The sequence below is a fragment of the Chamaea fasciata genome, unplaced genomic scaffold, assembly GCF_029207755.1.
Source record: "Chamaea fasciata isolate MVZ Bird 193981 ecotype frontalis unplaced genomic scaffold, bChaFas1.0.hap1 SCAF_16, whole genome shotgun sequence".
NCBI classification, from domain to species: domain Eukaryota; kingdom Metazoa; phylum Chordata; class Aves; order Passeriformes; family Sylviidae; genus Chamaea; species Chamaea fasciata.
Window position 1 is genome coordinate 14,908,725 of NW_027094101.1, and position 14,668 is coordinate 14,923,392.

Sequence of the window (14,668 nt, forward strand, 5' to 3'; positions counted from 1 at the left end):
CAGGCTGGAGATCCTGGTGCAGATCCTGCTGCAGACCCCGCTTACCCTGGCAGCCACCTCAGGCTCTGCTGACAGCCCCTGGGTCACAGCGGTGACACTTCACCCTGCGCCAGCACCCTGGGGTGCAGCAGGCACCCAGGACAAGCTGCTGTGCCCGCACACTGGGGGAATCCCCTGCCCAAGCTACGTCTGGCACTGCAACCTACTGGGGCTTGTCCCGTTGCTGTCCTCCAGTGCCCAGCACCCCCAGCTCAGCACCCACCCAGCACTCCCAGTTTGGACCCAGCTACACCACTGCTCCCCAGACCGGAGGGGACTGGTCAGCAGCCACATTTAACCCTGTCTCCTCTGCCTTTCCCTGGCACGGCCCCGCATGAGCAGCAAGGCCAGCTTGGCTGGCCCTGGGGAGGCTGAGGGAGCTGCCTGGATCCAACGCCTGGCTCCTGCTTCCATTATTTATAAGGCAGGTTGGGTTTCACACTGGCAGCTGGGAGGGGGCTTGGGGGAGGAGACTGTGCACACACTCGTACACTCACACTTACACTCACGTCCTCATCACACCCTGCCCAGTGGGTGACAAATGCAGGTGAAGGTGATGGAGGGGACAGTGACTGCAGGGATGTGTGGATCCGTGGCCTCATCCAGGTGCCATGAATTTTCCCCATTGCCTGAGGAGCTGCAGGTCCTTCTCCCCACAATCCCAACTGCAGGTCTTTCTGCCTGCAATCCCAGCTGCAGGTCCTTCTCCCCACAGTCCCTCGTCCTCCCAGCAGTGCCCTGGCCCCCATGATGCCTGGTCCCCAAGGAAATGTTCCAGGGGATTGACCATCAGCAGCCTGGGAGCAGGGGTTGTGGTCCAGCCCTTGGGGACACATTCTCACCCAGGGCAGGCCAGGTGCCATTTGGGCTGGCAGGCACTGGGAAGCAGTGGGTCCCTGGATGGTCCCTGATGTCCCCTTGGTCCTGGCACGGGCCCATTTTCACTAACCCCTGCCACCTCCAGGACTCAGAGAGGACAAGTTGTTGTGGCCCCACATCCTGGGCACAATTTTATGCCGAGAAAGCGGAAAACTCCTTCAACAGGAGCAGTCCCTGGGCAAGAGGAGAATCCCATGTTGTCCCTGGGGAAGGGGACACAGCTGAGGTGCCACCAGTCCAGGGGGTGCCTGATGTGGGGTGCTGGTCAGCCCACTTCACCCCGCAGCCACAGGTCACCGTCACAAGCCTCCTGAGTCCCTCTCCTCCATGGGGCCTGTCCCCCCTGAGCACCAGGAGGGTGGTGGCCAGTGTCCCCACCCTCAGGCCAGGCCAGCAGCCGAGAGCCAAGTGCCATGGCTTCCGCAGCCCTCTGCTCCCCTCCCCACCCCAGCACCCCGGGGATGCTGGAGCTCGCACCCAGCCTGTCCCCACGGCGCTGGGAGCCTGGGCCGAGCCTTCCCGGTGCCGCTGGAGCATCCCCGGTGGGGCCGGAGCCGCGGTGGCCGGGCTGGACCGCAGTGCGCCGGGGGGAGGCCGTCGCCGCAGCAACCGCCGTCGCCTAGCGCCGCTGTCTCCCGGTAACCCGTCGCCTAGCAATGGGGGATTTTTCACAGCTCGGGATGAAGAGTTGAAAGTTATTTTTAGCCCGGGTTGCGAATCAATAGGCAGCTCCATTCGCTGCCCCGCAGGATGCACGCGCGGGGGCCCGGCTGGGAGCGGGGCGAGGATGGGGGAGCAGGGGGGCCTGGCCAGCCCGGGGTCACTGTGCTGGCCTGCGGGGACCCCCGGGGCTCTGCCCCTTTTGTGCTGACCCCAGGGCTCAGAGCTCCTCCCTGCCAAGGGTCTGTTTCCCCCTCAGGTTCCCCCCATCCAGACAACGTGTGGGCGAGGGTGGGTAAGGACATGGGGACTTTTAGGCTTCTGTGGGGACCCTCACAGAACCTTGGGGACCATGAGGATGGTCACACTGCTGTAGGGACCATTGGACACTCTTCTCTCTCTGGGGACCCTCATCTTATTGTGGGGACTCTCAATCAGCCAGGAGGACTCTCTTCCAGCTGCTGGGAGCCTCATCTTCTCGTGGGAACTTTCTCCCACTAGTTTGGACCCACCCTCACCTTGCCATGGGACCCCACCTTGCCATGGTGACCTCCACCTTGTCATGGTGACCCCACCTGGCCATGGGACCCCTGCTTTAACATGTGGACCCCATCTTTGCTTTGGGGATCCCCACCTTGCTGTTGGGGACCCTTGCCCTGCTTTGAGGACCCTGACCCATGCATCCCCTCTTGACAGGCCCCCTGAGCTCCCCAAGCCTTTCCAGAGAACATTCCCACTCTCAGGGACACCAGCCTGGGGGTCTGGATGAGAGGGGACACTGAGAGGGGACAGAGACTGATGGGTTCCATGGAGAGGAGCTCGGGTTATCCCTGCACGTTCTCAGGGATGGGCTGGGAGCTGAGCTGAGGCTCCTGAGCTATTTTTTAAAGGCAAGGTGGGTGCCTCCCACAGCCACGGCTCCTTTGGGTGCTCGGCTGGGCGGGAGAGCTCCCCACGCAGCCTGGGGGGATGGGAAGCTGGATAGGGAGAGGCTGGGGACCCCCAGCCTCCGAGCAACCCTCCAAGGTCCCGGCTGCCCCAAATCCCCCTTTTCCCTTCGGCACAGCCTAGCCTGAAGAATCCCTGCCCATGGCATCACCCACCCATGGCACAGCGTGGAGGGTGCCCAGAGCCACCCCACAAGGACATTTTGTGGGCAGCGTGGATGCCCCAGGGACCTGCCAGAAACTCCAGGAGAGAGCCTGCCCAGGACAGAAAAAAAACTTTGGGGTGACCCAGCAGGAAGAGACAGGATCATCAAAATCCAAAGGAAGCAGACAGGGCCTTCCTGCCATGGAGCACGGGGGTGCTCCTTGAGTGGCAGATGGGTTTGGGACAGGGCAATTCTGGATGAGTCAGAGCAGATCCAGAGGGGACATGGAAATGGTCAGGGAGCTGGAAGAACCTGTCTTGTGGAGAAAGGCTGGGAGAGCTGGGGCCATCCAGCCTCCAGGAAACCGTCTGGCATCCTGGTGATACTTAAGGGATCTTGGAAGAGTGACAGAGAGAGGCTTTCGCCAGGAGCTGTAGGGACGGAGGAAGGGGGAACAGTTTTCAGCTGGAAGAGAGTGCGTTTAAATTGAATAAAAGGAGGAAACGCCTTGTGGGGGAGGCGGTGAGAAGCTGGAGGAGCCGTGGGCGCCCCACGGGGCTGGAGCAGCCCGGCCGGGTGTGAGATGTCCCTGGCCAGGGCAGGGGTGGCACCGGGTGCTCTCCGAAGGTGCTGTTGGATGAGTTGAACTTCTGCTCCCCTGCGGGACGTGTTTGTTCCCAGCCCCACCCGAGCGTCGCCGGGCCCCCTCGCCCGGGGCTGGCGGTTCCCGGCCGCCGTGCCCGCGGTCACCAGAGGGCACTGCGAGCCCGAGCATCCCGGAGCGGCCCGAGGGGCCCGGGGCCGAGCGGGAGCCCGCAGCAGCTCCGGACACGCAGCTGGCGCCGGCGGCTTCGGGGAGCTCCCGGGGGCGGCCGGCACTCAGACCCCCCACTCCTCGCCAGTCCCACGGGGACAAGAAGGGGGTGGCCAGGGGACACGGCGACGCTGGGGACGCAGTCAGGGGCCGGCCACCAGGCAAGAGCTCCGGGCACGGCTGGCTTCTCGGTGGGTGCCCAGAGGCGCTCAGCCCCATGGCTGCTCCGGAGGTCTGAGGCGATTGTTGGGTGCTGCGGGAGCTGTGCCCGGTCCCCGCTCAGCCCCAGCTCCGGTGGCCGCTCCAAAGGGGCTCCGGGCCCCGCGATGGACGTGCCCCGAATGGGGGGTGCCCTCCGTGCGGAGAGAGGGAAGCCGGGGTTGGTGGCTGGTCCAGCTGGTGCCGAGGTTTCTCCATCAGCGCCCAGTTAAGGTGGGTCGGGGGCTGTGCGGGGGGCCAGGGGTGCAGCCTCACCCCGGGGCGCTGGCATCAGGGCAGACACTGCCATGTGCCTGCGGGGACGGTGGCACCATGTCCCGCCTCCCTGCATCCTGGGGTGTCCCAAGGGAACATCTCCGCAGGGTGCCGAGCACCCCACTGGGCCGGGGATCGATGTCGGTGGGGAGAGGTCCTTGCGTGGGGACAGCACTGCCTGGTGTCACCCTGCCTCTGGTGCCACGCCTCCCCTGCTGCCACCTCGCCCCTGGGCACCTGGCCAAAGTCACTCGTGGGGTCCCTGACTGGCTTCCCTGCCCAGCTCCGAGCCCAGCCGGTTCCACTTCCTCGCTGTGTCACCGGGTCTGCCCTGGAACCGTGTTCCCCCCATGCCGGGGTCACTGTGACCCTCCGGGGCACAGCCAGACCCCCGACCCAGCCACCCTCTGGCAAAACCCACATGGCAACTGGTGGGCTCAGCACGAGGGCCAGCAGGCAGGGATCTGCCCACCCCGACCCCCACCCAGCCCCCCGACACCCCGACATCCCAACCCGCTCCACCTTAACCCACAGCCCCTCCGGCCCCTCATTTTCCACGGATTCCAGCAGCATGACTTCTTTCAGCATCATTTCATGGCCGGAGGGTTGTGAATCCTCCTCTCTCCGCCTGACTCCCCCCTCCCCTTCCCCCCTTCCCCTCTTTCTTCCCACCATCCCAATTTACAATCCCTCATTTCCATTCCGCTCCACCCTCTGGCCGGGGACTTTGTTCCCGGCCTGTATCATCCCATCCCAATTGTTCCGTGTTTATTTCAAACATTTTGGCGGGCTGTCACTGGGTGGAAACTTAATTAATGGTGGGGTCTGTAGTGATGGCACAATAGCGGCTGGAAGGGAGGGGGTGGAAAGAAATCCCCAGGTTTGGAGGGGGGGAATTGGGGGTTCGGATGTGTGTGACCCCCGTGTCAGGCCCAGCGCCACGTGCCTGGGCTCCCCCTGCTTAGAAAATGTCTCTGTGGGGAGGGGGATGGGGGAAAGTTATTAGGAGGTTGGGGGAAGGGGGGGTGTAACTTTTGGGGTACACCGGTCTGGGGGGTATAAACCAGGAGGCTGGGATGTGCATAGTGTGGGATGTGCATAGCCTGGCGTGCCTGTAGCCTGGGGCGTGTATGGGGTGGGTTGTGCAAGGGTTGGGGTGTGCATAAATCGGGGTGTACAGAGCCTGGGGTGCAGGGAACCCGTGGTGTGTGTGACTCAGGGCTGGGGTGTGTCTAACTCTTGGGGTACACAGTTTGGGAGGGGGGGTGTTAGGTAAACCAGGGGGGCTGTAATGGGGGGTGTGCACAGATTGGGGTGCACCCAGCCTGGGGTGTCTGTAGCCCCACACGTGCACGGCTTGGGGTGTACATGTCCGTGGGTGTGCCCATCCTGGCCTGGGCGGTGTGCAGGTCTTGGGGTGCACCGTTCTGGGGGGGTGCAGGAACCCGAGAGGTGGAGTCTGGGGGCTCATAGCCTGGGCTATGCCTGTGGCCCGGCTGTGCACAGTTGCGGTGTCTATAGACAGGGCTGGTTGCAGCTTGGGGTGTGCAAATTTGTGGTGCAACTGTCCTGGGGTGTCTATAGCCAGTGGTGTGCACAGTTTGGGGTGTACCTCGTCTGGGGTGTGCGCAGTTTGGGGTGGGCACAGTTGGGGTGTTTCCAGCCCGGGATGCTGTGACCAGCCCTGGGCCTACAGAATTCGGTGTGCTCCCCCGGGGGCGGATCTGTAAGCCGGGGTACCCCAGCTCTGCTCCGGATCCTGTCGCCTGGCTCAGCCGCGTCCCCGCCCGGCGTCGCCCCACGCCGAGGGGTGCGGAGAAGCCCCGGGGGGCTGCGGGGATGCCGCAGCGGGGGATGCCGGTGCCCCCGGCGGTGGGGAGGGGGTCCCGGGGGCGGGTCCCGTCCCCGCCCCTCCGCCGCCATTGGCGGAAAGTTCGGGGCGCGACGCGGGGTGGCGGCCGCGCTCCCCCGTCCCCGCCGCCCCGGCCCCGGTGCGGGCAGCGGTGCGGGCAGGGCCGGGCCGGGCCGGGCCGCCCGGGGCCGCCGCGGGCGCGGCCATGTGGGCACTACGGGCGCTGTGCCTGGCCGGGCTGGGGGCGGCCATCGGCGGCGGCGCGGCCGATCAGTGCAGCTGGAGGGGCAGGTAGGCACCGCGAGCACCGGCACCGGTAATACCAGCTTACCGCTGCTGGAACGCTGGCGGCGGTAACAGCGGCCCCGGGGGCAGCGCGCCGGGCGGGCGGGGGTGGCACACGCGGGTCCCCGGATCGCAGCCCGCCGGGGAGCTCCCGCCGCCCGGGCAGGTTCGTGGGGGAGGGGGAGTCTGTCCTCCCCGTCCCCCCCTTCCATCCTCAGGGCTGACCCCCCCTCCCGCATCCGTGGGCAGGGTACGGGTGGGATGTTGGGAACCTGCGCCTGCCTCAGTTTCCTCTCTCCTGGGCGCGGCTGTCCCCCGCTTTGAAGGATGCTGGTCCCCCCGCGAGGCTCCCCGCCTCTCCGGGGCCCTTCCCTGAGCCTCTCCACCCGTGAAACCCATCCCCGTGGCCGGCGGGACCCCCAGCCCCCGGCAGGGCCCGAAGCATCGCCCTAAGGCGCCGGAGTCCGAACAAAGAGCCGGGGCCCGCCAGGAGGGGCTGCCCCACGCGGGGGGCGTGGGGGGCCACGGGGGCCACGCAGCCACCAGCATCCTGTCAGGGACAAAGCAGCGCCCCGAGTGTCCCCGCTTCCCCCAGGCTGGCGTCCAGGCGTGTTCCCCCTTACAGTGCCGCGGGAAACAAGTGGCTTGGGGCATCCCTTGCGAGAGTGGGACCCCAGCATCCACTGGGGATCCCCAAAGTGACCCCAAGGTCGTGGGCACTCTGGGGGTGCTTTGGGAGCCCACACTGGGTGTGAAGGGGGCTGTGCTGCTGCGCCCCCCTCCCCTTAGCTCCTCCCAAAAGATGCTGGGGGGACACAAGCATCCAGAAATGGTGTGGTTGAACCCCAAGTCCAAGTCATTGAGGGTTTGGTGCTGTTCCTGCCTGTGGCCATCCCGCACACTTCTGTGGAGGGGCCACTTGGGAGTACAGGGTGCTGCTCTGCCTGGGGGACACGGGCTGGGGGACACAGGGGCTGGGGGGTCCCTGTCACCTGGGTGTCCAGACTAACGAGGTGCTGTCCCCGCAGCGGGCTGTCACAGGAGGCCGGCAGCGTGGAGCAGCTGTCCCTGCACTGTGCCGAGGGTTCACTGGAATGGCTGTACCCCACGGGGGCCCTTCGCCTCCGCCTGGCCCCCCGCCTGCCCCCCACCAGCGCTGCCGTCAAAGGTGGGAGCCCCCCGCACGTCACCGCCTGCATCAAACCCACCGGGACCTTCCGGGGGGCTCAGCTCTACCTGGAGAGGGAGGGGGTGCTGGAGCTGCTGCTGCCAGAAGCCCCCCGGCCCCGCGCCCGCTGCTTCAGCTGGCTGCCCCAGGAGAAGGTGGCTCTGTTCCTGCAGGCCACCCCGCACCCCGACATCAGTCGCCGCATCGCCGCCTTCCGCTATGAGCTGCGGGGGGACTGGCTGGCCCGCCCGGCGCTGCCCGCCGCCAGCCTCGGCGCTGAAGGTGAGCGCCTCACCCTGCCTCAGTTTCCCCTTCCTTCCCCTGCCGGGTGCCTGCAGGAGTGAGGAGGGGCTGGATCGGGGTGTTGGCCCCCGGGGTGGTGACAGGCTGTGCTTGGCCTCGCAGGTGCGTGCCGGCCGTGCAATGACACCGAGATCCTGATGGCCATTTGCACTAGTGACTTTGGTGAGTGCAGCCCCTGGGGCTCAGAGAGGGAGGAATGGCCCCAAAGTGACACTGGGACACCTGGCCGGGATGGCCTGGGCTGGGCTGGGCAGAGCACTGCTAGGGATGGGGATGGGAATGAAGATGGGAATGGGCATGGGGATGGGGATGGGAATGGGAATGGGAATGGGAATGGGAATGGGGATGGGATGGGATGGGATGGGGATGGGGATGGGAATAGGCATGGGAACAGGGATGGAGATCGGGATGGGAATGGAGATGGAGACAAAGATGGGGACTGGGATGGAGATGGGGATGGGAACAGGAGTGGGAGTGGGAATGAGACAAGAATGGAAGTGGGGATAAGGATGGGAATGAGAATGAAGGTGGGGACAGGGACTGGGATGGGAATATGGAAGGGGCTGGAAATGGTGATGAGGATGAGAATAGTGATGGGAACGTGTATGGTGATGGGTATGTGTATGGGGACAATGATGGAGATGGGGATGGAGACAGGGACGGGGACAAGAATGGGGATGTGGATGGCAATGGGGATAGGGACAGGGCCATGCTGACACCCCTCCCTGCCTTCCCCCTGCAGTGATCCGCGGCAGCATCCGGAGCGTCTCCAACGACGCGGAGCTGCAGGAATCCATCATCGGGGTGACCGCCACCCGCATCCACCGCCAGAAATTCCCGCTTTTCCAGGCGGGCGGGCGGGCGGGGCGGCCGGTGGGCAGCATCCGCACCCCGCTGCGCTGCGGGGTCAAGCCGGGGCCCGGCACCTTCCTGTTCACGGGGTGGCTGCACTTCGGGGAGGCCTGGCTGAGCTGTGCGCCCAGGTACCGGGACTTCCAGCGCATCTACGAGGGGGCCCAGCGCACGCGCCAGAACCCCTGCGAGTTCCCCGTGGACTGAGCGGCTCCGGGAGCGCAGCACGGCCCCGCGGGCGTGGGGGACCACGATCCTGCTGTCACCGAGAGCGTGCCCGGGGGACACGGGAACGGTGCCTGGAGGGAGCGTGGCACATCGGGCTTTGCCACGTAGTCGGGCTGTGGCAGCACCCGCTGGCGGGCTGGGGGGTTCTGGGAAAATCCTGCTGGAAAGGAAGGGATTTTCCCAGGGCGTGCTTGTCCAGGGTACCCAGGGAGCTGCCTGGGTGAGGGGTGCAGCAGTGCAGGGCTGGGGCTCCTAGGGGACCGGGGTGCTGCATGCTCAGGGGATGCTGTGGGGCACAGTGGGTCTGGCACCAGGGGGGCAGCCAGAGCCCCGGACCCCAGCGGGGCTCGGGGGCGGGTGGCTGTGGTGGCCGGTCCAGGGACGCAGTAGGCACAGAAGGGAGTGGAAGGACCAGGAGATGGATCTGTAAAGTTGGGGGTGGAAGCGGGAGCGGGCAGCAGTGAGCCTGGTCCTGACAGGGGCGGGAGCTGCGGGGCAGATGCTGAGGAAGAGGAGCGAGGCTGAAGGGAGTGAGGGGAGTGGTGAGGTGGGAGGAAGGCTGGCGCAGGGAGCAGAGGTGTCCTTGGCACGGTTAGGGCAGGACCAAAGTGCCGATGCAGGGAGGTGCCGTGGGAGCAGGGAGAGGTCACCGTGCCACCCGTCCCTGCCAGCCCTCGGGTGAGCGGGGCAGGCTGTGCCAGCCGCGGGGAAGTTTTGACCGTGGGGGTGGGGGGGGCATCGTATGTGCACTAAAGTTATAACGATACCAAATTTGTGAGCTCTTTTTTATAAACTAAGCTGTATTTGTAGCGTGTGGCTCCTGTTTTTAGCAAGCCGAGCAGGACGTTCACCAACAGGCACCGCGGCGTGTGCCACCTGCTTCCCCCTGTGCCAGCTCCAGCTCTGACCTGCCTCCCGTGGGGCTGGAAACACTTGGATATCTCTCTGTATGGAGGGATTTATTGCTGTTTGCACATCCTGCATCCCAGTGATCCCCAGGATGGGTCACTTTGGGGTCCCTCTCCCTAGGTATCCCTGGGTGTGGGGGCCGGGGGGTGGCCCCGTGCCGGGTGGGTGACCCCGCTGGTGGAGCCGCTGTCAGGACAGATTCTCGTCAGAGCCGGCGGCCACAAGGCCTCATTGTGCCGGATTGTGCTGCTCCAGCAGCCCAGCCCTGCCCGCTCTCACCCTGCTCTGCCCCCTCCGGCCCCACCGCCGGCTCCAGCTCCTCCGGCTGCGCTGCTTCCCTGGGAATGGTGAGAGGGACGGGACCTCTGGATGGGATATGGGAATCCCAGCTGGGGATGGGGAACAGGGCCCTCAGTCAGGGAAGGGACACGGGATCCCCAGCCAGGGATGCGACATGGAAACCCCAGCTGGGGATGGGGCACAGGAGCCTCCCAGACATGGGACATGGGAGCCCCAGCTGGGAATGGGGCACAGCACCCCGAACTGGGGACCTTTCCTCCTCACCAGTGATGCCACAGGCTCAGCACAGGAAATCTCAGCCCCCCCCCCAAACCCCTCGAGCCCTCCAAGCAAAGCTCCTGGCACATGTCTGCTTGTACTTAACACCTTTCCAATTTTGTTTCAATAACATCTTTTCAAGAATCACCAGCCAGGATGAACTGCTGAGTATTTGGTGCCTCTGCTGACCACAATGTGCTTTTCCTTGCCAAAAAAAAAGTTTCCAAAGAATGCTGTGGGCTTTGGAGCCTAGTTAAATATAAATATCTATATGTGTGTGTGTATAGAATGATCTGGCTGTGATAAGATCCTGGTGGGTTTGATATACAACACATGTTTTCCCTTGAGAAGAGTTTGCTGCTTACTTTATGCTTTACTGCCAATTTTATACTTGGATATTTTGATTTTATCCTTTTCACTGCCCCATTTTGGGGCCGGGCCGGGCTCTGAGGGCAGGATCTGGCCCTGGGGAGGCTGATGCTCCACGCTGGGGCACTGGAGGCTGCCAGCATCCCCCTGGATTTTGGCAGCAAGCAGGAGCCAAGCGAGGCAGGGGGAAGGGGGAAGGAGTGGGAAACCCAGCGGAGGAGGAAAAATGAAGCTGGAAAAGTAATAAATGAGGTGCAAAGGGAATTGTGCTGCCCACGGCATCCTCTGTATGCACGGGGGTAAATCACGGCTGCTCCGACCCCGCTGCAATCCAGCGCATTCCTCTCGGCTAAATGACGCCGTTTAATGCGCGAAGCATCCGGCACTTTTCTATCCAGCAGCAAAATCTCTTGTTTTTCTTCCAATCTGTTTATTTGGCCGAACCAGCTCGTTGTGCTGCGGCGGAAAGGGCCGTTACTCTGCTCGTTTTGTGCCACAGAGGTTTTTGGTGCCCTCTGCCCCGTGTCAGGTGGGGTCGCCCGCCCTCGCTTCCCCCGGCTGTCACTCCCGCAGTGCTGGGCCCCGGCCAGGGCGCTAATGCTTCCTATGGGATCATCCTACGGGATAACCAGGCAGCCTGTGCCTCAGTTTCCTCACTGTGAGCTGGGGCTAGCAGCCCTTCCCTGCGGCTCAAGGGAATCAGATGGAATCCCACAGCTCCGGCATCTCCATCGTTCCAGGACCAGTCATCCGAGCGTTTCCCCGAAAGCAGAGTCCGGCCCTGCCCAAGCCAAATTCCTGCCTGGCCTCTTGGCACAGAGCAAGGCTATGAAGGGTAAAAACATAAAGAGACAAACTCCATCCCGGGGAATGTTTCCTCCACAGGATGGAAAATGTGGCGTGAGGCAGCACAGTGAGGGGAGCAGGATGACCATGGTGAGGGGTTGTGGCAGCACCCTGCGGGCACAGGGGAGGGTGGCCCTGCCTGTGGGTGCCACGGTGCCCACCCAGCACAGCCTCCTGCAGCACCCACGGGGACCTGCTCCAAAAGCCCCCCCCACTCATCAACCTGCCCCACACCAGGTGGGGTTTGGGGAAGCCTTGGAGAGCAGTGCCCCAAAACTGCCCCCTTGGTGCAGATGTGCCCAGGGAGGTGCCTGAGGCTCCTCATTCCATGGGATCAGCCCCACTGTGGACCCAGGCACCCACACACCCCACATCGGGACCCTTCTGGGTACTGTGCAGCCCTTCAGTCACGCCGTGGGTGGGCGTCCACATCGGGATGGCAAAACACAGCGTGGTGGCAGTGCCGGGTGTCCCCCGGTCCCTGTCCCCATCCCTGTCACACAAAGGGAATCGCCGTTTCCCGCCATTTCCCCCCTCCAGCCCTTCTCCCCCCTCTCCTGCTCCCTTCGCCCTCCTCCTTCCCGGCTGCCGGATAAAAGCCCGAACGTGTGAATTGCGGGGCACAAAGAGGAGGCACAAAGGCGGCCGGGCCCGCTCAGCCCTCCCTGTGGCCCCCAGCGCCGAGTGGGGACCCCCAGGGACCCCCGGGCAGCCTGCCCACCCTGCCTGCAGCACCCCAGAGCCCAGCAGCTGCCATGGGGGACAGGGATGGCCCTGAGATCAGGGGATCCCCAGTAGGGTCAGGATGATGTCCCTGGGGTTCAGGGATGCCCCAGCAGGGTCAAGATGAGGTCCTGGGGGTTGAGGATGCCCCATAAGGTTGGACGATGCTCAGGGGAAGCCCCATAAACTCGGGATAAAACCTCTGAGGCTAAGGGATACTCCACAGGGTCAGGATGATGCCTCTGGAGTTTGGGGATGCCCCGTAAGCTCAAGGATGAAGCCCCTGGGGTTCAAGATGCCCCAGAGGGTTAGGATGAGGACCTTGGGCCCAGAGGAAGCTCTACCCCACAGCCCTTGGCAAGAGGACAAGCAAAAACCTGATGACTCCGAGGACATCCCCCCAACGCTGCCACCCCTTGGCGAGTTGCACCCCAAATCCTGGCAGCAGCTCTGCTTCCAGCCTCCATCCTTTGACCCAGACAAAGGCCAGCCAGCATCATCCCAGCGCGGGGAGGGATGCTGGGGGCTGCAGCAGGACCCCGGCCCGCAGCGGGGCCCCCACGGCCCCTCACCCCCGTCCCCCCGCGCCTGCGCCCGGCGCGTCCGGCTGCCGACAGCTGGTGGGAAGCAGCTTTCCCAGCACATAGCGACAAATTCCTGGCGGTCAGGGCTGCTTTGCAGCCGCCGCGGCCCCGGCGGGGGAAGCTGCCCTGGAAAGAGGAGGATTAAAAGCTCTTTGGCTCCAATGACACATCGCAACTGGTCCCCTCGCACGGCCACCTGCTCGTCCCGGCGCTCCGAGATGCTGCGGGCACCCCGGGGCTGAGGCAGGAGGGGATCGGCCGCCCCCCTGCTAAATCCCAGGGGCCCAGCAAGGAGGGCTCAGCCCTCCCTGGGTATTGCTTCCTTAATTAATTTGCTCTGCAGCACCACAGGGGCTGCTGCTCCAGGGACCAGCTCATCCCTACGGACCATCCTCCTCCTCTGCAGCCCCCCCCCCGGCCCCCGTGTTCCTCCAGCTCCGATTTCCCTGGATTTTCTGCTTTAACCAGCTCCACCTGCCAGCAAGAAAAAGCAGAAAATCGGGGTGATCCCCATGACCCCCGATTTGGCCACCATGGGCCCTTTGGGGCGGCTGGGGAGGGAACAGCCCTGGGATGCATTTTGGGGGCAGCTTCACCTCCCCGCTGGAGCCCCATTGCTACGCTGGGGAACGTGATTAATGGGGTCTGGTTGTTGTTAAGTGCCCCAAGCTGTGTGTTTGGGGGTAGAACATGTGTGTGGGTGTGTGTGCATCCTCATCTCGTCTGGTTCCCACAAGTCAGGGTGAGGTGGGAGCATTTGGCAGCTCCACTCCTGGCTCCCGTGAGGGGGGCTCTGGGGGGCTGGTGCTGGGCCTGTGCTGGCCCCAGCACAGAGGAGTGGGAATCCCACTCCCCAAGTCTGCTTCCCTGCACCCCAAAGCCATTCCAGGGATGGGGCTGGGGTCTCTTCTCCACTGGCAATGGCCCCAGTGACACCAAGGCATGTGATGGGCTTGGTGGTCCTGTGGCAGGAACATGGGGGCCACCAGACCCCCCCTGGCTGTCAGGGGACACCCCGATACGGTGCTGGAGGGGGACCCCTAGGAAACCCCACAAACACTGACCCATAGGCTGAGGAGAGAGTGGGGGGAGGTGACAGCAGTGACATCCCGGGTGACATGTGGCCGCCCTGGCAGGGGGCTGCGGCCCTTTGTGCCTTTCTGAACGGGCGTTGTTCCCGCCTTCGGGCCGGCTTGGGGGGGGTCACTAATTGGGGCTGGGCAGGGGCTGCGGGGCCTGGCTGCCCCCCCCGCATCCCAACGCCTGGAATTTTCCCACAGCCTCGCAGCAGGAAAGCCCCGGGCTGAGGCAGCACAGCCCCCAACAGCCCCACACGGGTGTGCACAGCCCCCAACTCCCTCCCGTGGGTGTGCACAGCCACACATGGGTGTGCATGACCCCCAATAGCCCCACGCACAGCTGTGCACAGCTGGTCACAGCTGCACCCCGCCATGCACAACCACACACAAATCCATGCACAACTGAGTATGGCTGCAAACATCTGTGCAGGACCGTGCCCAACTGCACACAACTGTGCACAGCCCTGCTCCACTGCACACAACCATCCTCAGCTGTGTACAGCCACATGCAGGGGCACAAACCCCTGCACAGCCACACCTTGCACGTAACCATGCACTACTGCACGGCCACTCACAACTGGGCAGAGCTGCACGTGGCCGTGCACACACAGCCATGCAGAGACAGTTGTGGACAGCTGTGCACAGCAGCACAGTTCTAACACCCCTGCAGGACCATGCACAGCTGCACCAACATGTGCACAAGCACACAAACAGAACCACTGCACCAACAAACTGCACCAACAGCCCTGCACAACAACACTCACAGCTTCATGCAGCCGTGTTTATCTGTGCACAACTGTGCAGCCATCACAACCCCGCACACGAGCGTGCACAGCCGTGCACAACCACCTGGATCTGTGTAACAGTGCACACACACACACAAAACTGTGTGTAACAGAGCACAGACACACAGAACTCTGTGTAACAGAGCACACACAGAACTGTGTGTAACA

General features: G+C 64.0%; 1 protein-coding gene across 1 annotated transcript; it reads left to right on the plus strand.

Annotated features, from left to right (window-relative positions):
* Positions 1 to 6,016: 6,016 nt before the first annotated feature.
* On the plus strand, positions 6,017 to 10,422 carry METRN (meteorin, glial cell differentiation regulator). The gene is made up of 4 exons (XM_066198020.1): positions 6,017 to 6,102; positions 7,125 to 7,546; positions 7,670 to 7,729; positions 8,310 to 10,422. The coding sequence occupies exons 1-4, from the start codon at positions 6,017 to 6,019 to the stop codon at positions 8,624 to 8,626; spliced, it is 885 nt and encodes a 294-aa protein (XP_066054117.1). The 3' UTR covers positions 8,627 to 10,422.
* Positions 10,423 to 14,668: the final 4,246 nt, after the last annotated feature.